Source organism: Haemorhous mexicanus, chromosome 30 (genome assembly GCF_027477595.1).
Source record: "Haemorhous mexicanus isolate bHaeMex1 chromosome 30, bHaeMex1.pri, whole genome shotgun sequence".
Taxonomy (NCBI): domain Eukaryota; kingdom Metazoa; phylum Chordata; class Aves; order Passeriformes; family Fringillidae; genus Haemorhous; species Haemorhous mexicanus.
Genome location: NC_082370.1, coordinates 1,847,372 through 1,872,112, shown reverse-complemented (window position 1 = coordinate 1,872,112; position 24,741 = coordinate 1,847,372). Strand labels below are relative to the sequence as shown.

General features: G+C 49.2%; 1 protein-coding gene across 2 annotated transcripts in view; it reads left to right on the top strand.

The window, feature by feature from the left end:
* Positions 1–24,244, top strand: part of XPO7 (exportin 7) — a 49,618-nt gene extending 25,374 nt beyond the window's left edge. For both annotated transcript variants that reach the window (XM_059870323.1, XM_059870322.1), the window contains exons 14-28: positions 2,154–2,289; positions 3,531–3,604; positions 4,154–4,234; positions 6,076–6,139; positions 7,250–7,358; positions 8,692–8,798; positions 9,623–9,711; positions 11,116–11,223; positions 12,211–12,293; positions 14,054–14,268; positions 15,358–15,496; positions 16,567–16,727; positions 18,783–18,881; positions 20,389–20,516; positions 22,766–24,244. In XM_059870323.1, the coding sequence (XP_059726306.1) occupies positions 2,154–2,289; positions 3,531–3,604; positions 4,154–4,234; positions 6,076–6,139; positions 7,250–7,358; positions 8,692–8,798; positions 9,623–9,711; positions 11,116–11,223; positions 12,211–12,293; positions 14,054–14,268; positions 15,358–15,496; positions 16,567–16,727; positions 18,783–18,881; positions 20,389–20,516; positions 22,766–22,859 (1,687 nt within the window). In that variant the 3' untranslated portion in view covers positions 22,860–24,244. The remainder of the gene's footprint in view (positions 1–2,153; positions 2,290–3,530; positions 3,605–4,153; positions 4,235–6,075; positions 6,140–7,249; positions 7,359–8,691; positions 8,799–9,622; positions 9,712–11,115; positions 11,224–12,210; positions 12,294–14,053; positions 14,269–15,357; positions 15,497–16,566; positions 16,728–18,782; positions 18,882–20,388; positions 20,517–22,765) is intronic.
* Positions 24,245–24,741: the final 497 nt, after the last annotated feature.

Sequence of the window (24,741 nt, the reverse complement as noted above, 5' to 3'; positions counted from 1 at the left end):
GGATAGTCCAGCCAAATCCACCCGGGAATTCCAGCAAAATCCGCTGGGATATTCTAGCTAGATCCTTCCGGGAATTTCAGCAAAATCCACCCGGGATATCCCAGAAAAATCCATTCGGGAATTTCAGCAAAATCCACCTGGGATATTCCAGTAGAATCCACCCGGGGTATTCCAGTAGAACACCCAGGGTATTCCATTAAATCCACCCGGGGTATTCCATTAAATCCATCCAGGGTATTCCATTAAATCCACCCAGGGTATTCCATTAAATCCACCCAGGGTATTCCATTAAATCCACCCAGGGTATTCCATTAAATCCACCCGGGATATTCTAATAAATCCACCCAGGGTATTCCATTAAATCCTCCCAGGATATTCCATTAAATCCACCCAGGATATCCCAGAAAAATCCACCTGGGAATTCCAGCAAAATCCACCTGGGATATCCCAGCAAAACACACCTTGGATATTCCAGCAAAATCCATCCAGCAAAATCCACCTGGGAATTCCAGCAAAATCCATCCAAGATATCCCAACAAAACCAACCCAGGATATTCCATTAAATCCACCCAGGATATCCCAGCCACATCTACCCAGGATATTCCAGCAAAACTCATCCAGGACATTCCAGCAAATCCCACTCCCAGAAAGCTGGGAGAGTGTTATTCCCATTTTTCCAGCTCTGGTGGAATTTTTCCAGATTCTGGTGGGAATTCCAGCAGGAAGGGGATGGAGATCCCTGGGTGCTGCTGCTGATTCCCAGTGGGAATTTGGGTTGTGACAGAGAATGAGGGTGGAAAAAGGAATTGTTCATTAAATATTGATTAGGGAATATTTGGTTTGGAAATATTGGGAATTATTGGGAATATTTGACTTGGAAATACTGGGAATGTTGGGCTTGGAAAATTCAGATTTTGTGATATGACCTGGGTTTTTGGGATTAAAATCAGGTGGGAATTTGGGTTGTAACAGAAAATAAGGGGGAAAGAGCAGGGAAAATTGAATTTTTGTCCCCCCCCCCCTTTCCCCCTTTTTTTATCCCCTTTTTTCTTCCCCTTATCCCAAATTTTCCCCCCTGTTTTCCCCCTTCTTTTCCCCCTTTTTGTCCCCTTTCTTCCTCTTCCCCCCCGTTTTCCTCCCACTTTCCCCCCTTTTTCCATTTTCCCCCTTCTTTCCCTCCCATTATTCCCCCCTTTTTCTCCCACTTTCCCCCATTTTCCTTTTCCTTTTCCTTTTTTTCCTTTTCCTTTTCCTTCCCTTCCCTTCCCGAAACCTTCCCTTCCCTTCCCCTCCCTTCCCCTCCCTAACCTTCCCAAAACCTTCCCGAAACCTTCCCAAACCTTACCTTCCCTTCCCCCTTTTCCCTTCCCCCTTTTCCCTTCCCCCTTTTCCCTTCCCCCTTTCCCCTTCTCCTTTTTCCCCTTCTCCTTTTTCCCCTTTTCCCTTTTCCCTTCCCCCTTTTCCCTTCCCCCTTTTCCCTTCCCCCTTTCCCCTTTCCCCTTTTCCTTTCCCCTTTCCCCCTTCCCTCTTTCCCCTTCTCCCTTTCCCCTTCCCACTTTTCCCTTCCCCCTTTTCCCTTCCACCTTTTCCCCTTTTCCCCTTTCCCCTTTTCCCTTTTCCCCTTTTCCCTTTCTCCCTTTTCCCCTTCCCCTTTTCCCTTTTCCCCTTCCCCTTTCCCCTTTTCCCCTCCCTTCCCCCTTCCCCCTTTTCCCTTCCCCCTTTTCCCTTCCCCCTTTTCCCTTCCCCCTTTTCCCTTCCCCCTTTTCCCTTCCCCCTTTTCCCTTCCCCCTTTTCCCTTCCCCCTTTTCCCTTCCCCCTTTTCCCTTCCCCCTTTCCCCTTCCCCCTTTCCCCTTCCCCCTTTCCCCTTCTCCTTTTTCCCCTTTTCCCCCTTTCCCCTTTTCCCCTTCCCCCTTTTCCCTTCCCCCTTTTCCCTTCCCCCTTTCCCCTTCTCCTTTTTCCCCTTTTCCCTTTTCCCCCTTCCCCCTTTTCCCTTCCCCCTTTCCTCTTTCCCCTTTTCCTTTCCCCTTTTCCCCTTTTCCCCTCCCTTCCCCTTTCCCCCTTCCCCTTTCCCCCTTCCCCCTTTTCCCTTCCCCTTTTCCCTTCCCCCTTTTCCCTTCCCCCTTTTCCCTTCCCCTTTTCCCTTTCCCCCCAGGGTGCTGCAGCTGATGAACCTGACGGACTCGCGCCTGGCGCAGGCGGGCAATGAGAAGCTGGAGTTGGCCATGCTGAGCTTCTTCGAGCAGTTCCGCAAGATCTACATCGGGGACCAGGTGCAGAAATCTTCCAAGGTAGGAAAAATCCCCAAATGCCACCTTTCCCCAGGAAAGCCAGCCTTCGTTCGTTGGTTTCTCCTCATTTTACCTGGAATTCGCTCCCATTTTCTGTCATTTCTCATCATGTTTCCTCAAAATCCAGTTTTTGGGATTTCTCCTCATTTTAGCTGGAATTAAATCCCATTTTCTGGGATTTCTCCTGGAATTAAATCCCATTTTCAGGGATTTCTTGTCATTTTAGCTGGAATTAAATCCCAGTTTCTAGGATTTCTCCCAGAATTAAATCCAATTTTCTGTGATTTCTCCCAGAATAAAATCCCATTTTCTGGAATTTCTCCTCATTTTAGCTGGTATTAAATCCCATTTTCTAGGATTTCTCCCAGAATTAAATCCCATTTTCTGGGATTCTTCCTGGAATTAAATCCCATTTCTGGGATTTCTTCTAATTTTAACTGAAATTAAATCCCATTTTTTGGGATTTATCCTCATTTTACCTGGAATTAAATCCCAGTTTCCAGGATTTCTCCCAGAATTAAATCCAATTTTCTGCGATTTCTCCTGAAACCAAATCCCATTTCTATGATTTCTCCTCGTTTTACCTGGAATTAAATCCCATTTGTGTGATTTCCTCATTCATTCCCAAATTTTTACTTTCCAAATGCTGAGCCTGGGTTGGGAATATTGGGAATTAGAGACGTGGATTTGGTTTTCCCAATTCTTTTTATAGCTGGAATCACCTCAAACACCCACCTGAGTTTCTCCCTGGTTTTAAAATGGAATTAAATCTGAATTCCCTTCATCCCAAGGGATTTGTAGCTGTGCTTTGGGATGTAAAATCCATTTTTCCAATTTAAAAAAACCTGGAATGTTGCTCTTTGATTGGATTCTGTTCCTTCCTGGAGGAGAAATTGGATTGGGTCAAATCCCTTCCCAGGGATTTGGGAACTGCTGAGAATTCCAGAGAAATCCACTCCAATCCTGGCTGTGTCTGGAGGTGGAGCACATATATATCCCATTTTTTTAGGGAATTTTCCTGGGAAAACCCAAATCTTCCTTCTTTAGTGCCGAGCCGTGCTGCTAGGACAAAAAAAAAAAGGAAAAATCAGGAAAAAAATCAGGATTATGATGGATTGGATCAACCCAATGGGAAAATCCCACAACATCCCCTTCTCCAGAGAGGGAAAAGCGGATTTTTGGGGAGAATTCCCAGTTTTCCTGGCAGTTTGGAAACCTTTTTTCCATGTTTTTTTTGGCAGCTCTACCGGAGGCTCTCGGAGGTGCTGGGGCTGAACGACGAGACCATGGTGCTGAGCGTGTTCATCGGGAAGATGTGAGTGGAGAATCCTGCAGGATTCCAGGAATTCCTGCAATTCCTCACCCTAAAAACCTGGAATTCCTGCTGCTCCAGGGAAAGGTGGAGGGAGCTCAGGGAATTTAGGATGGAATTTTCCAAATGCCACAAAAACACCGCGAATTCTACAAAAATTGTACAAAAATTCCAGGTGCAGCCAATCCCACAGAATTCCAGAGACCTGAAATCCCACAGAATTCCAGGTGTAACCAATCCCAGAAATTCCAGGTGTAACCAATCCCACAGAATTCCAGGTGCAGCCAATCCCACAGAATTCCAAGTGTACCCTGGGATCCCAGAGAATTCCAAGTGTACCCTGGGATCCCAGAGAATTCCAGGTGTACCCTGGGATCTGGGATATCCACAGGACAATTTTCCCAGCCAAACGTCAGCCCGGTGATTTTATTCCCAATTTTTTGCCTCGTGCTGTTGGGAGATGGAAAAACTGGGAAAAATCTGCCACAATTCCCAGAAAAATCCTGGAAAAATCCCAGAAAAATCCCTCTGATCCATGTTTTTCCTTCCCAGCATCACCAACCTGAAGTACTGGGGCCGCTGCGAGCCGATCACCTCCAAGACCCTGCAGCTGCTCAACGACCTCTCCATTGGATATCCTTTTGGGAAGAGCTCCCAAATCCTTGGGAAGAGTCATCCAGAAGTTCTGCTGGAATGAGAGCTGGCCCACATTCCTGGTTTTCCCCCAGATTTTTGGGAATGAGGGGAGAGGAGGGTGGGATGAGGCTCGTGGGATGTTGATTTTTGGTTATTGTGGATCAGAATTCCTTTGGAGTTGAGCTTCCACAGGCAGATTGGAGTCTGTCCTCTGGTTTTCCAGGAATTCCACAAGTTCCAGGAATTCCAGAGGTTTCAGTAATTCCACAAGTTCCAGAAATTCCAGGGTTTTTTTCCCCCACACCGAGATTTGCACAGTTTGGGTTATCCTTGGAACAAACAGAAGAGAATTCCCAATTTATTGAGAACCAGACAGAATTCCCAACTTCCTGAGTAATCCAGGCACAATCCCATTTTTCCAGCCTGGCTCTGGAAGTGTTTCCCAGGAATTCCAGAATTTCCAGGAATTCCAGAAGTTCCAGACCCTGAGATTTTCCCCAGTGATCACCGAGGCTCTCCCCAATCCAAGATTTGCAAAATTTGGGTTGTCCTTGGAAAAAACCATAAATTTCCCAACTTCTTGCATAATCCAGTCCCAATCCCATTTTTCCAGCCTGTCCCTGGAAGTGTTTTCCCAGAAATTCCAGGAATTCCAGACCTTGAGTTTTTCCCAAGGCCGTCTCCCAAGATGAGATTTGCACAATTTGAATTATCCTTGGAACAAACATGAAATTCCCAACTTCCTGAATAATGCAGGCAATTCCCAATTTCCTGAGTAGTGCAGGCCTGGCCCTGGGAGTGTTTCCCAGGAATTCCAGAATTTCCAGGAATTCCAGAGGTTCCATACCCTGAGTTTTTCCCCAGAGGTCACCAAGGCTCTCCCCAAACTGAGATTTGCACAATTTGGGTTATCCTTGGAACAAACAGAATTCCCAATTTATGGAATAACCCAGGCACAATCCCCTTCTTCCAGCCTGGCTCTGGAAGTGATTTTTCAGGAATTCCAGAATTTCCAGGAATTCCAGAGGTTCCAGACCCTGAGTTTTTCCCAATGGTGTCTCCCCAAGCCAAGATTTGCACAACTTGGATTGTCCTTGGAACAAACATAAAATTCCCAACTTCCTGAATAATCCAGGCAATTCCCAACTTCCTGAATAATCCAGGCCCAATCCTGTTCTTCCAGCCTGGCCCTGGAAATGTTTTCCCAGAATTTCCAGGAATTCCAGAGTTTCCATACCCTGAGTTTTTCCCCAGAGCTCACCGAGGCTCTCCCCAAGCCGAGATTTACACAATTTGGGTTATCCTTGGAACAAACATAAAATTCCCAACTTCCTGAATAATCCAGACAATTCCCAAGTTCCTGAGTAATCCAGTCCCAATCCCATTTTTCCAGCCTGGCCCTTTAAATGTTTTCCCAGAATTTCCAGGAATTCCAGAGTTTCCATACCCTGAGTTTTCCCCCAGAGCTCACCGAGGCTCTTCCCCAAGCCGAGATTTGCACAACTTGGATTATCCTTGGAACAAACATAAATTTCCCAATTTTTTTTTTGCATAATCCAGTCCCAATCCCATTTTTCCAACCTGGCCCTGGAAGTGTTTTCCCAGAATTTCCAGGAATTCCAGAGTTTCCATACCCTGAGTTTTCCCCCAGAGCTCACCGAGGCTCTCCCCAAGTCGAGATTTGCACAACTTGGATTATCCTTGGAACAAACATAAATTTCCCAATTTTTTTTTTGCATAATCCAGTCCCAATCCCATTTTTCCAGCCTGGCCCTGGAAGTGTTTTCCAGCAATTCCAGGAATTCCAGGGGTTCTGTCTCTTCCTTGACCCCCTGCACGTACAGCAGCGTGCGGAAGCTGGTGAAGCTCAGCGCCGTGCAGTTCATGCTGAACAATCACACGGTGAGCAGCTCCCTCCCCTGCCTCATTCCCAGGAGAATTCCATCCTGGATCCCCTTTGGAATTCCAGCTGCCTCCCTGCCTTTCCGTGGTGCTGGAGGAGCCTCTGGAAAATTGGGGAAGTTTGGGGGGTTTTTTTGTTGGTGGAATTCTTTGGTTTTGAGGGGCTGGGGTTTGGTGGCGCTTCCCATTCCCAAAGATTTCTGCTCTCCATCAAATCCAGGCTCATTCCTGGAAAATTCCCAGGGTTGTGGAAGGATGGGATTTAAGGTCTCTTCCAACCTAAAGCATTTCCAGGATTCCATTCCATGATGTTCCCAATCCCAGCAGCACTTCCAGAGGGTTTGCATTCCCTGTTGGAACAAGGGGGGAATTCCGTGGGTGATTTCCAGGATATCTTCCAGGAATTCCTGGAGTTCAGGGATGATTTCCAGGCATTCCTGGAGTTCAGGGATGATTTCCAGGAATTCCTGGAGTTCAGGGAGGTTTTCCAGGCATTTCCAGGATGTTTCCCAAGAATTCCTGTAATTCCCAGGATGTTTTCCAGGCATTCCTGGAATTAAGGGAGGTTTTCCATGCAATTCCAGGAATGTTTTCCAGGCAATTCCAGGAATGTTTTCCCAGCATTCCTGGAATTCAGGGATGATTTTCTGGCATTTCCAGGAATTCCTGGAGTTCAGGAATGTTCTCCAGGCATTCCCAGCCTGGAGAATTCAGCCCCAATTCCCAGCCTGGGATTACATTTTTCCATGGAAAACAACCAGGAATCAGCCTGAAGAATTCCCATCCCAGAGGCAGAGCTAAAATTCCTGGAATTCCCCTGGGAATTCAGCAAGAGGGAGAAAATTGGGATTTGCAGCTCCTCCTGGCTCTGGGAATGCTGCAGAATTCCATCATTCCATCAAACCCAGTGAATTTTTGGGATTTTGGGCTTCCCAGGATCCATCTCAGGCTGGACCTTCCCAGCTTGGAAAGACCCTTGAGCATCCACCAGGTTCCTCCATTTCCCATTGGATTTTCCTACCATTTCCCTGGAAAAACCACCTTTTCCATGTGAGATTTTTTTTCCTGGAGCTCTTCCCTCCTTCCCTGATCCCAGTTTTCCTTTTCCAGAGCGAGCACTTTTCCTTCCTGGGAATCAACAACCAGTCCAACCTGACGGACATGCGCTGTCGGACCACGTTCTACACGGCCCTGGGACGGCTCCTCATGGTGGATTTAGGTATTTTTCCTGGGAATTCCCACAGAATTCCAGCTTTTGGGAGCTGGATGATGGCACTTAAGGAGGTGGAGCTTCACCAGGAAAAGGGGTTGGGGTGGGAAAAGCCAAATGGGAAAAGGAAAATCAGGAATTGGGGTTGGCGAGGAGAATGATCCCATAAAAATGGGGAGAAAATTTTCCCATCCCACCAAAACTTGGGAAAAATTTTTCCATCCCAAAACTGGGGATCAGCTTTGCCATCCCACCAAGATTTGGGATCAATTTCCCATCCCACCAAGATTTGGGGATAAATTTTCCCTGGATTTCCCATGGTTTTGCTGTGTTTTCCCATATTTTTCCATATTTCCCCAGGGGAGGACAAGGATCAGTACAAGCAGTTCATGGGGGATTTTCCCATGGATTTTTCCATGTTTTCCCATGGATTTCTCATGGAGTTTCCCATGTTTTTTCCATGTTTTTCCAGGGGAGGACAAGGATCAGTACAAGCAGTTCATGGGGGATTTTCCCACTGATTTTCCCATGGTTTTCTCTTGTTTTCCCATGGATATCCCATGTTTTTCCTTGTTTTCCCCGTAGATTTTTCCATGGATTTTCCCATGTTTTCCATGATTTTCCCATGGATTTTTCCCTGTTTTCCAGGGAAGGACGAGGATCAGTACAAGCAGTTCATGGGGGATTTTCCCATGGATTTTTCCCATGGATTTCCCATGTTTCCCATGGATTTTCCCGTGGATTTTCCCATGGATTTTTCCATGTTTTTTCCCTGTTTTCCAGGGAGGACGAGGATCAGTACGAGCAGTTCATGGGGGATTTTCCCATGGATTTCCTATTATTTTCCCATGGATTTCCCATGATTTTCCCATGATTTTCCCATGGATTTTTCCCTGTTTTCCAGGGGAGGACGAGGATCAGTACGAGCAGTTCATGGGGGATTTTTCTGTGGATTTTCCATGATTTTCCCATGGATTTTCCCATCTATTTTTCCATGATTTTCCCATGTTTTTTCCCTGTTTTCCAGGGGAGGACGAGGATCAGTACGAGCAGTTCATGGGGGAATTTTCCCATGATTTTCCCATGATTTTCCCACGATTTTCCCATGGATTTTTCCCTGTTTTCCAGGGGAGGACGAGGATCAGTACGAGCAGTTCATGGGGGAATTTTCCCATGATTTTCCCATGATTTTCCCATGTTTTTTCCCTGTTTTCCAGGGGAGGACGAGGATCAGTACGAGCAGTTCATGGGGGATTTTTCCGTGGATTTTCCCATTATTTTCCCATGGATTTTCCCATCTATTTTTCCATGATTTTCCCATGGATTTTTCCCTGTTTTCCAGGGGAGGACGAGGATCAGTACGAGCAGTTCATGCTGCCCCTCACCGCTGCCTTCGAGACCGTGGCTCAGATGTTCAGCACCAACTCCTTCAACGAGCAGGAGGCCAAGGTCAGCCAGCAGCCAGTTCCCAATTCTCCTGCTTTTCCCGGGATCTCTTCCTTGGGATTTGGGGTTTTGGGCAGGCAGGAGGAGCAGGGAGTCATGCTCAATGGTGGGAGCTGGCCAGGAGGGAATTGGAGTTCCTGAATCCCTTGGGATCAGTCCAGAGGGAATTGGGATCAGTTTAGTGAGAATTGGGGGTGCCTGAATCCCTTGGGATTAGTTTAGTGGGAATTAGGGTTCCTGAATCCCTTGGGATCAGACCAGAGGGAATTGGGATCAGTTTAATGGGAATTGGGGTTCCTGAATCCCTTGGGATCAGACTAGAGGGAATTGGGATCAGTTTAATGGGAATTGGGGTTCCTGAATCCCTTGGGATCAGTTTAGTGGGAATTGGGGTTCCTGAATCCCTTGGGATCAGTTTAATGGGAATTGGGGTCAGTTTAATGGGAACTGGGGGTGCCTGAATCCCTTGGGACCAGTTTAGTGGGAATTGGGATCAGCTTAGTGGGAACTGGGGGTTCCTGAATCCCTTGGGACCAGTTTAGTGGGAATTGGGATCATGTGTGCTCTGGAATTGTGGCTGCTGAATTTTATTCTTTTTTATTGTTCTATTTTATTCCATTCTTTCTTATATTTTTTCTTATATTTATTATATTTTCTCTATTTATTTTCTTTTATTTCACTTTGTTCTATTTCATTTTTCTCCGTTCCATTTTTCTATTTGATTTGATTTGATTTGATTTGATTTGATTTGATGTTGATTTGATGTTGATTTGATGTTGATTTGGTTTCCGTTCCCTCCCGCTCCGCTCCACGGGGTCCCACCCCAGCGCACCCTGGTGGGGTTGGTGCGGGACCTGCGGGGCATCGCCTTCGCCTTCAACGCCAAGACCAGCTTCATGATGCTCTTCGAGTGGATGTATCCTGATCCCAGATCCCCATCCCAGATCCTCATCCTCATCCCAAATCCTCATCCCAAATCCTCATCCTGATCCCAGATCCCCATCCCAAATCCTCATCGCAAATCCTGATCCCCATCCCAAATCCTGATCCTGATTCCAAATCTTGATCCCAGATCCTGATCCAAATCCTGATCTGATCCTGATCCCAATCCTGATCCCAAATCCTGATCCTGATCCCAAATCCTGATCCTGATCACAGTCCCGATCTCAAATCCCGATCCCGATCCCAAATCCCGATCCCAAGTCCTGATCCCAAATCCCGATCCCATCCCAAATCCCAAATCTTGATCCCAAATCTTGATCCCAGTCCCGATCTTGATCCTGATCCAAATCCTGATCTGATCCTGATCCCAATCCTGATCCCAGTCCCGATCCCAAATCCTGATCCCAATCCCAATCCCAGTCCTGATCCTGATTCCAATCCTGATCCCAAATCCTGGTCCTGATCCCAAATCCTGATCCTGATTCCAATCCTAATCCTGATTCCAATACTGATCCCAGTCCTGATCCCAAATCCTGGTCCTGATCCCAAATCCTGATCCCATCCCAAATCCCAAATCTTGATCCCAAATCCTGATCCTGATTCCAATCCTGATCCTGATCCCAATCCTGATCCCAGTCCTGATTCCAATCCTGATCCTGATCCCAAATCCTGATCCTGATCCCAGTCCCAATCCCAAATCCTGATCCTGATCCCAAATCCCGATCCCAAATCCCGATCCCAAGTCCTGATCCCATCCCAAATCCCAAATCTTGATCCCAAATCTTGATCCCAAATCCTGATCCTGATTCCAATCCTGATCCTGATCCCAATCCTGATTCTGATCCTGATTCCAATCCTTATCCTGATCCCAAATCCTGATCCCAATCCTGATTCCAAATCCCGATCCCGGTCCTGATCCCAGTCCTGGTACCAAATCCTCATCCCATCCCAAATCCTGATCCCATCCCAAATCCCCTGTCCAGGAATCCCGGGAGCCCTTTGGAGAATCCCAGAGCCCGGGAATTCCCGCCAATCTCCAGGGAATCCCAATTCCCCAAATCCCCAGAGAACGCCTCGGGAAATCCCAATGCCCAGGAATTCCCAAAATCCCCAGGAAATGCCTCCAGAAATCCCAATTTCTTGGGAATTCCCACAAATCCCCAGGGAACCCTCTGGAAATCCCAGTGCCTGGGAGCTCCCACACCAGGATAAAAAATCCCCAATAATAATTCCAAAAAAACCCCAAATTTCAAAATTTCACCCAGCGGCATCTTTGTGTGACCCTAAACCCCACCCTGCTTTGCTGCACTCCTGGAATATTCCATTTCCATGGAATTTTTGGCCTGGAAAAGTGGGAATTCCTTAATTTCCCTGGCAGTTACCCCTCCTACATGCCCATCCTGCAGAGAGCCATCGAGCTCTGGTACCACGACCCCGCCTGCACCACGCCCGTCCTCAAACTCATGGCTGAGCTGGTCCACAACAGGTAGGAATTCCCAAAAACCTGGAATTTCATGGAATTCTGAGCCTTGGAAGGGGTTATTTCATCTTTCCCTGTGTGGTTGTTGCCCCCAAAACCCTCTTTTTTTTTCCCCCAAATCCCTGTTTTTTCTCCATTTCTCCCCCATCAAATCCCCGTTTTTTCCCCCATTTTTCCCCCCAAATCCCATTTTTCTTCCTAAATCCCATTTATAACAGGTAGAAATTGCCAAAAATCTGGAATTTCATGGAATTCTGCGCCTTGGAAGGGGTTATTTCATCCCTCCCTGTGTGGTTGTTGCCCCCAAAACCCTCTTTTTTTTTTCCCCAAATCCCCATTTCACTCCCCCAAATCCCATTTTTCCTCACAAACCCTCATTTATAACAGGTAGGAAATTCCCAAAAATCCAGAATTTCATGGAATTCTGCACCTTAGAAGGGGTTTAAAGCCTGTTGAATACCTGGGGGATCCAACCTTTCCTTGGGCACTTCCAGGGATCCAGGAGCAGCCTCAGGTCCTCTGGGAATTCCATCCCAGCCCCTCCCACCCTCCCAGCCAGGAATTCTTTCCCAAAATCCCATCAAATTTCCCCTTTCCCAGTTTAATTCCATTCCCTGTGTCCTGTCCCTCCATCCCTTGTCCCAAATCCTCTCCAGCTCTCCTGGAGCCCCTCCAGGCTCTGGATTTGATCCAAGATTTCCTTGGATCCTTCCCTTTTCCCACCTTTCCTTGGACACTCCCAGGGATCCACAGCATTTTTGGTAATTCCATCCCTGCCAGGAATTCCTTCCCAAAACCCCATCAAATCTCCCCTTTTCCAATCCCCTTATCCCAAATCCCTCTGCAGCTCTCCTGGAGCCCCTCAGGCCCTGGAATGTGCTGGAAGCTCTCCCTGGGATTTCCCTTCTCCAGGGGAACATTCCCAGCTCTCCCAGGCTGGCTCCAGCCCTGGAGCAGCTCCCTGGCTCTGAGCATTCCCTGTTTTTCCTGCAGATCCCAACGGCTGCAGTTTGATGTCTCCTCTCCCAACGGGATCCTGCTTTTCCGGGAGACCAGCAAGATGATCACGACCTACGGTGAGGGATCCTGGGGTGCATCCATGGAAAAATCCCAGATAAATCCTGGATTCATGCTGGGTTCATCCTGGAAACATCCTGGATTCATCCCTGGATAAATCCTAGGTTCATCCTGAAAATATCCTGAATTAATTCATGGATAAATCCTGGAAACATCCTGGATTCATCCATGGATAAATCCTGGGTTCATCCTGAAAAAATCCTGGATTTATCCATGGATAAGTACTGGATTCATCCTGAGAACATCCTGGATTGATCCATGGATAAATCTTGGAAACATCCTGGATGATGGAGAGGAAGCATGTAAATAATTTTCAGATTTCAGGTTGGAATGGATTTGAAATCCCATCCCAGTTCCCAGATTTTGACTTGGAATGGAATTTAAATGCCATCCCAATTCCTCAGTTTCGGGTTGGAGTGGATTTGGAATCCCATCCAGTTTGGAATTCAGGGGATCATGGAATGGATTGGGTTGGAATGGATTTGGAATCCCATCCCAATTCCCAGATTTGGAATGGATTTGGAACGCCAGGGTGGGATGGGAATGGTGATCCCGAGCTGGAATTCCCGCAGGGAATCGCATCCTGACGCTGGGCGAGGTGCCCAAGGACCAGGTGCAGGCACTGAAGCTGAAGGGAATGGAATGGATTGGGTTGGAATGGATTTGGAATCCCATCCCAATTCCCAGATTTTGGGTTGGAATGGATTTGGAATCCCATCCAGTTTGGAATTCAAGGGATCATGGAATGGTTTGGGTTGGAATGGAACCACATAAATAATTCCATGATTTTGGCTTGGAATGGATTTGAAATCTCATCCAGTTTGGAATTCATGGGATCATGGAATGGATTGGGTTGGCATGGATTTGAAATCCCACCTAGTTTGGATGGAATGGGTTGGAATGGATTTGAAATCCCATCCCAATTCCCAGATTTGGAATGGATTTTAAACCCTGGGGCAGGATGGGAATGGTGATCCCGAGCCGGAATTCCCGCAGGGAATCGCATCCTGACGCTGGGCGAGGTGCCCAAGGACCAGGTGCAGGCGCTGAAGCTGAAGGGAATGGAGTGGATTTGAAATCCCACCCAGTTTGGAATTCCCAGATTTTGGGTTGGAATGGATTTGAAATCCCATCCCAGTTCCCAGGTTTTGGGTTGGAATCGATTTGGAATTCCTTCCAGTTTGGAGTTCCCATCCAGTTTGGGTTGGAATGGATTTGAAATCCCATCCAGTTTGGAGTTCCCATCCAGTTTGGGTTGGAATGGATTTGAAATCCCATCCCAATTCCCAGATTTGAAATGGATTTTAAACCCTGGGGCAGGATGGGAATGGTGATCCCGAGCTGGAATTCCTGCAGGGAATCGCATCCTGACGCTGGGCGAGGTGCCCAAGGACCAGGTGTACGCGCTGAAGCTGAAGGGAATGGAGTGGATTTGAAATCCCACCCAGTTTGGAATTCCCAGATTTTGGGTTGGAAGGGATTTGGAATCCCATCCCAATTCCCAGATTTTGGCTTGGAATGAATTTGAAATCCCATCCAGTTTGGAGTTCCCATCCAGTTTGGGTTGGAAGGGATTTGGAATCCCATCCCAATTCCCAGATTTTGGCTTGGAATGGATTTGAAATCCCATCCACTTTGGAGTTCCCATCCAGTTTGGGTTGGAATGGATTTGGAATCCCATCCCAATTCCCAGATTTGGAATGGATTTGGAACGCCGGGGCGGGATGGGAATGGTGATCCCGAGCCGGAATTCCCGCAGGGAATCGCATCCTGACGCTGGGCGAGGTGCCCAAGGACCAGGTGTACGCGCTGAAGCTGAAGGGAATCTCCATCTGCTTCTCCATGCTGAAGGCGGCGCTCAGCGGCAGCTACGTCAACTTCGGCGTCTTCCGGCTCTACGGCGACGACGCGCTGGACAACGCCCTGCAGACCTTCATCAAACTGCTGCTCTCCATCCCCCACAGCGACCTCCTGGTGAGGCAGCCCGGAATGCCATCCTGGGAGCTCCAGGGCCATCCCGGGAATTCCAGGGCCATCCTGGGAGCTCCAGTTCCGTCCCCGGGAATTGCAGTTCTGTCCCCAGGAATTCCAGTTCCGTCCCAGGGAAAGCTGGAGGAGAGGAAGGAGGGATGAAGGGGTTGGGGCAGGGATGGGCAGCGGGCTCTGGGTGAAGCACAGGAAGAATTCCCAGATTTTTGGTGGGAATGGGTTTGGGATCCCATCACAATTCCCGGATTTTGGGTGAGAAATCCCATCACGATTCCCAGATTTTGAGTGGGAGTGGGTTTGGAATCCCGTCACAATTCGCAAATTCTGGGTGGGAATGGGATTGAAGTCCCATCCCAATTCCCAGATTTTGGGTGGGAAATCCCATCCCAATTCCCAGATTTTGGGTTTGAAACCCCATCGAAATTCCCAGATTTTGAGTGGGAATGGGTTTGAAATCCCATCCCAATTCCCAGATTTTGGGTGGGAAATCCCATCACAATTCCCAGATTCTGGGTGGGAAGGGGTTTGAAATCCAATCCCAATTCCCAGTTTTTGGGTTTAAAATCCCATCACGATTCCCGGATTTTGGGTGGTAGTGGGTTTTAAATCCCATCCAGTTTGGAATTTAAAGGATCCTGGACTAGTTTGGGTTGGAATGGATTTGAAATCCCACCACAATTCCCAGATTTTGGGTGGGAAGGGGTTTGAAATCCCATCCAGTTTGCAATTTAAAGGATCATGGAATGGTTTTCAGGTTGGAATGGATTTGAAATCCCACCACAATTCCCAGATTTTGGGTTTGAAATCCCATGGCAATTCCCAAATTTTGAGTGGGAATGGGTTTGAAATCCCATCCCAATTCCCAGATTGGAATGGGGGAGAGAAGGAAAATGGAAATGTTGAAATGGGAGAGAGAAGGAAAATGGGAAATCTCTTGGAATACAAATTTTCTGGGAGAGAGACTCCTTGGTCAGTTCTTCCCAGGAGATCCTCCAGCACATTCCAGCTGATTGATGACAGGCTGGATTTGGGAATTTGATGCTTCCAGGAAAACCAAGCAGATTTTTCCTGCAGGATTATCCCAAGCTGAGCCAATCCTACTATTCCCTGCTGGAAGTGCTCACCCAGGACCACATGAACTTCATTGCCAGCCTGGAGCCCCACGTCATCATGTACATCCTGTCCTCCATCTCCGAGGGCCTCACCGCGCTGGGTAACTCCTGCTGCTCCTCCCTGCTTTTCCTGGGATCTGGGATGGAGATTTCCTGGCATTTGGGAAGGGGTCAGGGTTACAAAGCCCCATTTTCCATGTGGGGTTTGGAATTTGAAGCTGGGATTTGGAGAGGTTGGAGCAATGCTTCCTTCACTGATCTCGCCAAAACTTGACTGTTCTGGGAATTTTTGGAATTTTGGGATGGTTTGGGTTGGAAAGGATTTTACTCCCAATCCCAGGGACACCTCCCACAGTCCCAGATTATCCCAACCTGGCCTTGGACGCTTCCACTTTATTTTCCTCCAAAACCCCATTTTTCCCCATTTTTCCATTTTCCCTCCCAACCCCCCATTTTTTTCCCCATTTTCCCCCAAACCCTCTTTTGTTCCATCCTAATCCCCTTTTTTTTTCCCCCCAATTTCCCCCCGATTTTTCCACATTTTCCCTTCCCAAACCCCCATTTTTTTTCCCTCCAAACCCCCATTTTTCCCCCCATTTTTCCCCCCATTTCCCCCCATTTTTTCCCCATTTTTCCCCATTTTCCCTTCCCAAACCCCCATTTTTTCCACAGTTTTCCATTCAACTCCCCTTTTTTCCCCCCTTTTTTTCCCCCCTTTTTTCCCCCCATTTTCCCCCCATTTTCCCCCCATTTTTCCCCCCATTTTTCCCCCCATTTTCCCCCCATTTTTCCCCCATTTTTTCCCCCATTATCCCCCCATTTTCCCTCCATTTTTTCCCCCATTTCCCCCCCATTTCCCCCCATTTTTCCCCCCATTTCCCCCCCCTTTTCCCCCCATTTTTTCCCCCATTTCCCCCCCATTTTCCCCCATTTTTCCCCCATTTTTCCCCCATTTTTTCACCCATTTTTTCCCCCATTTTTTCCCCCATTTTTCCCCCATTTTTCCCCCATTTCCCCCCCCCATTTTCCCCCCTTTCCCCCCCCTTTTTCACCCTTTTTTTCCCCAATTTTTCCCCTTTTTCCCCATATTCTCCCCCAAACCCCCTGTTTTTTTTTTCCCCAAACCCCCATTTTTCCCCCCAAACTCCCATTTGTCCCCCTGTCCCCTCAGACACCATGGTGTGCACGGGCTGCTGCTCCTGCCTGGACCACATTGTCACCTACCTGTTCAAGCAGCTCTCGCGCAGCACCAAGAAGAGATCGACACCCCTGGCCCAGGAGAGCGATCGCTTCCTGCACATCATGCAGCAGCACCCCGAGATGATCCAGCAGGTGAGCCCAGCACACCTGGGGGGCTCCAAAATACACCTGGAGAGCCCAAAAAAATGCCTGGGGGCTCCAAAATGCACCTGTGGGCTCTGAAATACACCTGGAGGCTCCAAAATATTCCTGAGGGCTGCAAAAAACACCTGGGCGCTCTAAAATATACCTGGTGGCTCCAAATTACACCTGGGGGCTCCAAAATATACCTGGAGGCTCCAAAATACACCTGGGGGCTGTGATTAACACCTGGGGGCTCCAAAAAACGCATGGGGGCTCCAAAAAACACCTGGGGGCTCCAAAAAACACATGGGGGCTCCAAAAAATACCTGGGGGCTCCAAAAAATACCTGGAGGCTCCGAAATGTTCCTGGGAGCTCCAAAATACACCTGGGGGCTGTGAAAAACACATGGGGGCTCCAAAAAACACCTGGGGGCTCCAAAAAACACATGGGGATTCCAAAAAACGCATGAGGGCTCCAAAAAACACCTGGAGGCTCTGAAATGCACCTGGAGGCTCCAAAATACGCCTGGGGGCTGTGAAAAACACCTGGGGGCTCCAAAATGTTCCTGGGGGCTCTGAAAAACACCTGGAGAGACCCAAAAATGCCTGGCACACTCCAAAAACAACTGGAGAGGCCAAAATACACCTGGGGGCTCCAAAATACACCTGAGGAGGCCAAAAAACAACGGAGGAGCCCCAAAACCCACTGGAATTCATTGGCTCAAAGCTCCAGAACCTTGAGTCTCCAGGAGCATTCCAGGAGGGAGCTGGGGTGGGATTTGGGATGCGATTGGGATCCATGGGATGGGATGGAATGGGATTTGGGATGGGAGTGGGTTGGATCCATGAGATCCAGGGGATCCATGGTATTGGGATGGGATCCATGGGATGGGATCCATGAGATCCAGGGGATCCGTGGTCTTGGGATGGAATCCATGGGATGAGATCCATGGGATCCATGGAATCCACAGGGTTGGGATGGGATGGGATCCATGGGATTGGGATGGGATTTGGGATCCATTAGATCCATGGGATCCATGGTATTTGGGATGGGATCCATGCGATCCATGGGATTGGGATGGGATCCATGCTATTGGGATGGGATCCTTGGGATGAGATGGAATGGGATTTGGGATCCATGAGATCCATGAGATTCATGGGAGTGGGATGGGATCCATGAGATCCATGGGATTCACAGGATCCATGCTTTTGGGATGGGATCCATGGGATGAGATCCATGGGATCCATGGAATCCACAGGATTGGGATGGGATGGGATCCATGGGGTCGGGATGGGATTTGGGATCCATGGGATTCATGGGAGTGAGATGGAATCCATGAGATCCATGGGATTCACAGGATCCATGCTATTGGGATGGGATCCATGGGATTGGGATGGGATTTGGGATCCATGGGATCCATGGGATTGGGATGGGATTTGGGATCCATGGGATCCATGGGATTGGGATGGGATCCATGGGATGAGATCCATGGGATCCATGAAATCCATACGATTGGGATGGGATGGGATGGGATCCATGGGATTGGGATGGGATTTGGGATCCATTAGATCCATGGGATCCATGGTATTTGGGATGGGATCCATGCGATCCATGGGATTGGGATGGGATCCATGCTATTGGGATGGGATCCATGGGATGAGATGGAATGGGATTTGGGATCCATGAGATCCATGAGATTCATGGGAGTGGGATGGGATCCATGAGATCCATGGGATTCACAGGATCCATGCTATTGGGATGGGATCCATGGGATTGGGATGGGATTTGGGATCCATGGGATTGGGATGGGATCCATGGGATGAGATCCATGGGATCCATGGAATCCACAGGATTGGGATGGGATGGGATCCATGGGGTCAGGATGGGATTTGGGATCCATGGGATTCATGGGAGTGAGATGGAATCCATGAGATCCATGGGATTCACAGGATCCATGCTATTGGGATGGGATCCATGGGATGGGATGGGATTTGGGATCCATGAGATCCATGGGGTGGGATGGGACGGAGGGGCTGCCTTTAACCCTTGTTTCCCCGTGCCAGATGCTCTCGACGGTGCTGAACATCATCATCTTCGAGGACTGCCGGAACCAGTGGTCCATGTCCCGGCCCCTGCTCGGCCTCATCCTGCTCAACGAGAAGGTAACGGATCCATCCCAGCTGGACACGGCTTGGGGGGGGGGGGAATTTGGGGTGCCCCATCGAAGGGAGGAGGATGAATCTGACTCCGTGTTCTCAGAGGGCTGATTCATTATTTTATGATCTATATTAAAATAAAGAATGCTGTACTAAGCTATACTAAGGAATAGAGAAGGGATACAGACAGAAGGATAAAAAATAATAATGGAAACTCGTGACTCTCTCCAGAGCCTGACACAGCTCGGCCCTGATTGGTCATTAAGTTAAAACAATTCACAGAAACCAATCAAACATCGCCTGCTGGTAAACAATCTCCAACCACATTCCAAAGCAGCAGAACACAGGAGCAGCAATCAGATAATTACTGTTTTCCTTTTTCTCTGAGGCTTCTCAGCTTCTCAGGAGGGCAATCCTGGCAAAGAGGATTTTCAGAAAATGTGACAATGACAGATGAGGGAGGAGAACATTCCCAGAAAAGCCTTGGAGTGATCCATGGCCAGGATGATCCTTTGATCCTATGGCCAGGATGGTCCTTGGGATGATCCATGGCCAGGATGATCCATGGAATGATCCCGTAGCCAGGATGCCAGGATGATCCTTGGAATGATCCCGTAGCCAGGATGATCCTTGGAATGATCCCATGGCCAGGTTGGTCCTTGGGATGATCCATGGCCAGGAGAGCTCCTTGGGATGATCCCATGGCCAGGTTGGTCCTTGGGATGATCCCGTAGCCAGGATGATCCTTGGAATGATCCCATGGCCAGGATGGTCCTTGGGATGATCCCCTGGCCAGGATGGTCCTTGGGATGATCCATGGCCAGGATGGTCCTTGGAATGATCCCATGGCCAGGATGGTCCTTGGAATGATCCCATGGCCAGGATGATCCTTGGAATGATCCCATGGCCAGGATGGTCCTTGGGATGATCCATGGCCAGGATGGTCCTTGGGATGATCCCATGGCCAGCATGGTCCTTGGGATGATCCCATGGCCAGCATGGTCCTTGGGATGATCCCATGGCCAGGTTGGTCCTTGGAATGATCCCATGGCCAGGATGATCCTTGGGATGATCCATGGCCAGGTTGGTCCTTGGAATGATCCCATGGCCAGGATGATCCTTGGGATGATCCCTTGGCCAGGATGGTCCTTGGGATGATCCCATGGCCAGGATGATCCTTGGGATGATCCATGGCCAGGATGGTCCTTGGAATGATCCCATGGCCAGGATGGTCCTTGGGATGATCCATGGCCAGGATGGTTCTTGGGATGATCCCTTGGCCAGGATGATCCTTGGAATGATCCCATGGCCAGGATGGTCCTTGGGATGATCCCTTGGCCAGGATGATCCTTGGGATGATCCATGGCCAGGATGATCCTTGGAGCTGAGCAGTCCGACTCCACCTCTCACACACTGGGATGCTCCCTCCTTATTCCCAGCACCCCGAGGGGGCTGTGCCCTCCCAAATCCCAGATCCCAAGGGAATTAACCCCTGGCTGTCCTGCTTCCCCAGTACTTCTCGGACCTGCGGAACAGCATCGTGAACAGCCAGCCCCCGGAGAAGCAGCAGGCCATGCACCTGTGCTTCGAGAACCTCATGGAGGGCATCGAGCGCAACCTGCTCACCAAGAACCGCGACAGGTGGGACCGGGAGCGGGAACGGGACCGGGAATGGGAACGGGAACGGGAGCGGCGTTCCCTGGGAAGGGCTGGGCAGGGCTCGGGCCGGGATGGAGCCCAAATATCCACAGGTATTTCCCACCATCCCAGGGATTCCAGCCTGGCCTGGGACACTTCCAGGGATGGGACAGCCACGGCTCCTCTGGGAATTCCATCCCAAAATCCCATTTCAGTTTGAAACTTCCCATGGAAAGATTTCTTCTTGGGTTCACAGTTGGAATCATGCAATAGTTTGGGTTGGGAGGGGTCCTAAATATTGACTGGTATTTCCCACCACACCTTCCGCTGTCCCAGTGTGCTCCAACCTGGCCTGAGACACTTCCAGGGATGGAGAAACCACAGATTTTCCTCTGGGAATTCCTTCCCAATATCCCATTCCAATTTGAAACTTCCTGTGGGATTGCTTGATGGCTTCGTGGTTGGAATGGTTTGGGTGGGAGGAGATCTTAAATATCCACAGGTATTTCCCACCACACCTTCCACTGTCCCAGGTTGATCCAGCCTGGCCTGGGACACTTCCAGGGATGGGACAGACACAGATTTTCCTCTGGGAATTCCATCCTCACCCTCCCAGCCAGGAATTGCTTCCCAATATCCCATTCCAGTTTGAAACTCCCCATGGAAAGATTCCTTCCCTGGGTTTGCAGTTGGAATCATGGAATGGTTTGGGTTGGAAGAGAGTTGGAATATCCATGAGCTGGGACTCGTTCTGCTGTCCCAGGGTGCTCCAGCCTGGCCTGGGACACTTCCAGGGATGGGGCAGCCACAGATTTTCCTCTGGGAATTCCATCCCCACCCTCACAGGGAGGAGTCCCTTCCCAATATCCCATTCCAGTCTGAAACTTCCCATGGGGTTCCTTCATGGGTTTGTGGTTGGAATGGTTTGGGTTGGGAGGGACCTTAAATCCCATCCAGTGCCATGGGCAGGGACACTTCCCATGGGACCAGGGCTGCTCCAGGCTGGCTTTGGGCACTTCCAGGGATGGGACAGCCACAGATTTTCCTCTGGGGATTCCATCCCAGGCAGGAATTCCTTCCCGATAGCCCCATTCCAGTGGGATAAAATCCCCTCGGGGAAGTGGTGGATCCCCATCCTTGGTGTGGAGGCACCGCCGGGCTCGGCGCGGAGCTCTGGGGGGAACGGCTGCGAGCTGAACGGTCCCGTGGGATGGGGGAGTGCGGGAGTGGTGGAATGAGAGGGAATGGTGGAATCGTGGAATGGTGGAGTGGTGGAATCATGGAGTGATGGAATGGTGGAATCGTGGAATGGTGGAGTGGTGGAATCGTGGAATGTGAGGGAATGGTGGAATCATGGAGTGGTGGAATCGTGGAATGTGAGGGAATGGTGGAATCATGGAGTGGTGGAATCGTGGAATGATGGAATGGTGGAGTGGTGGAATGATGGAGTGATGGAATGGTGGAATGATGGAATCATGGAGTGATGGAATGGTGGAATGATAGAATGCTGGAGTGATGGAATCATGGAATGATGGAGTGATGGAATCATGGAATGACAGAATGCTGGAGTGATGGAATCATGGAATGATGGAGCCATGGAATCATGGAATGACAGAATGCTGGAATGATGGAATCATGGAATGATGGAGCCATGGAATCATGGAATGATAGAATGCTGGAATGATGGAATATGATGGAATGCTGGCATCGTGGAACGCTGGAATGCTGGAATGATAGAATGGTGGAATGATGGAATGGTGGAATCATGGAGTGGTGGAGTGGTGGAATCATGGAGTGGTGGAATGGTGGAATCATGGAGTGGTGGAGTGATGGAATCATGGAGTGGTGGAATGGTGGAATCATGGAGTGGTGGAATCGTGGAATGATGGAATGGTGGAGTGGTGGAATAATGGAGTGATGGAATCGTGGAATGATAGAATGCTGGAGTGATGGAATCATGGAATGGTGGAGTGGTGGAATCATGGAATGACAGAATGCTGGAATGATGGAATATGATGGAATCATGGAATGCTGGCATCGTGGAACGCTGGAATGCTGGAATGATAGAATGGTGGAATGCTGGAGTGATGAATCATGGAATGATGGAGTGATGTAATGATGGAATGCTGGAATCATGGAATGGTGGAGTGCTGGAATGGTGGAATGATAGAATGATGGAATGATGGAATGTGATGGAACACTGGAATCATGGAATGCTGGAATGCTGGACCCTGCTGTCCCCTCTCCCCCAGGTTCACCCAGAACCTGTCGGCATTCCGGAGGGAGGTCAACGACTCCATGAAGAACTCGAGCTACGGCGTCAACAGCAACGACATGATGAGCTGACAGCTGCAGAGCCCAGCCCGGCCCCAGGAGCGACCCGGGGCCTTCCCCACCCCCAGGGAGGAGGGAGCAGCAGGTGGAGCTCACCTGGGCAGGTGTTTTCCCGTGGGAAGGGCAGAATCCAGGTGCAGGAATTCCAAGGTGTCTGTGTCTCTCTTTTTCCTTCCCTGGCCGGAATGTGGAACCGGCGGCGCTCCGCTGCGAAAAGCCTGCCTTGTATAAAAACAAAAACAAAAAAAAAAAAACAAAAACATGTACATTTTTTCATAACATTTTGGAGCAAGGTTTATATTGAGTTTCAGAAAAACAAGATTAAAAAAAAAAAGCGACAAAAAAACTGCAAAAAAAATCACAAAAAAAAAAAAAAAAAAACACAAAAAAACCAAAACGATGATAAAAAAAATGACAAAATGATAAAAAAAAACAAAAAACAAAGTGTGATTGAAATTTTTACAGAGTCCTGGTGCACCCAGTGCTGGTGTGAGGGTTGTGAATGCGAGTGAGGAAAGCGTGGCCTGAAGCTTTACTGGGCGAGGGGGTGGCTGTGTGAAAGTGCAGAGATCTATTTAGTGAGACAAGCTGTAGAGAGAAGCAAAAACTCAAACAACACAAAAAAAAATTAAAAAAAAACAACAAAAAAAGATTAAAAATAATAATAATAATAATAAAAAAAAACCACCACAAAAAAAAAAAAAGGCATTGTAAAATTCCAAATGTATATTTTTTCTTATTAAGCCCCCCTCAAAAATCACAATTTCCCGGTCCCGTCTCGCCCTCGTTCTTGGGAACTCGAAGCCATGATGTGACCCCTCCGTTCGTGCTTGCTCGTGGGTGTCCCTCCTGTCCCCTCTGTAGCAGTAGCCCCCCCCAGGGCCCTCGTTTCCCCCTTTTCCATCCCTGTTTTCCTGTTTTTCCGGGCTGGAGCGGGGGCTGGCGGCAGCGCGGGGCCTGGAGGGTTCCCGGGGGGAGCCCCGAGCCCCCCTTGGCAGCGTTCCCTTCTCCTGCAGAGCCACCCTGGGGGATGTTTGGGACGGGGGTGGATCCCAAAGAGGGGAGGGAGCCCCTTTGCCGTGTACCCCACTATTGTTGCTGCTAGTCGTGTGCATCCTCCTGCTCAGCTCTCCCAAAAACACTCGGGGCCTTCTAGGGCTTCAATTTCTCTCCTCAAACACTCTTATTATAATTTTATTATTATTTCCTCTTTTTTTTTTTTTTTTAGTTTTTTTTTTCAATTCTGGTTTGATTTGGTCGGGTTTTTGTTCGTTCCCTTGCCCCCCTGGTGTGTGTTGGGTCCTTTCCCGCGTGAGCAGATGCTGGTTGATGTCGGGGTGTTTGCTGCAAACAGTGTAAGCATTGTGACTGCAAATAAACTCAATGGTTTCTACTGAGCCGCGCCAGAGTGGCTGGGACCCCACAGTGACCCCACAGTGACCCCTGAGGGACCCTGAGTGACCCCACAGTGACCCCTGAGGGACCCCACAATGACCCCAGAGTGACACCCAAAGGACCCCACAGTGACCCCGAAAGTGGCCTGAGCCTGAGGGACCCCACAGGGACCCCGAGAATGGCCTGAGCCCCCTGAGGGACCCCCGAGGGGCCCCATGAGTGACCCCACAATGACCCCTGAGGGACCCAGAGTGACCCGAGAGGGACCCCTGAGGAACCCCATGGTGACCCCACAGTGACCCCGAGACTGGCCTGAGCCCCAAGGGACCCTGGAGTGACACTGAGTGACCCCTGAGAGACCCTGAGAGTGACCCCACAGTGACCCCGAGCCCCGAGAGTGGCCTGAGCCCCCAGAGTGACCCCGAGAGGGACCCTACAGTGACCCCTGAGGCACCCAGTGACCCTGGAGTGACCCCATGGTGACCCCGAGTGGCCTGAG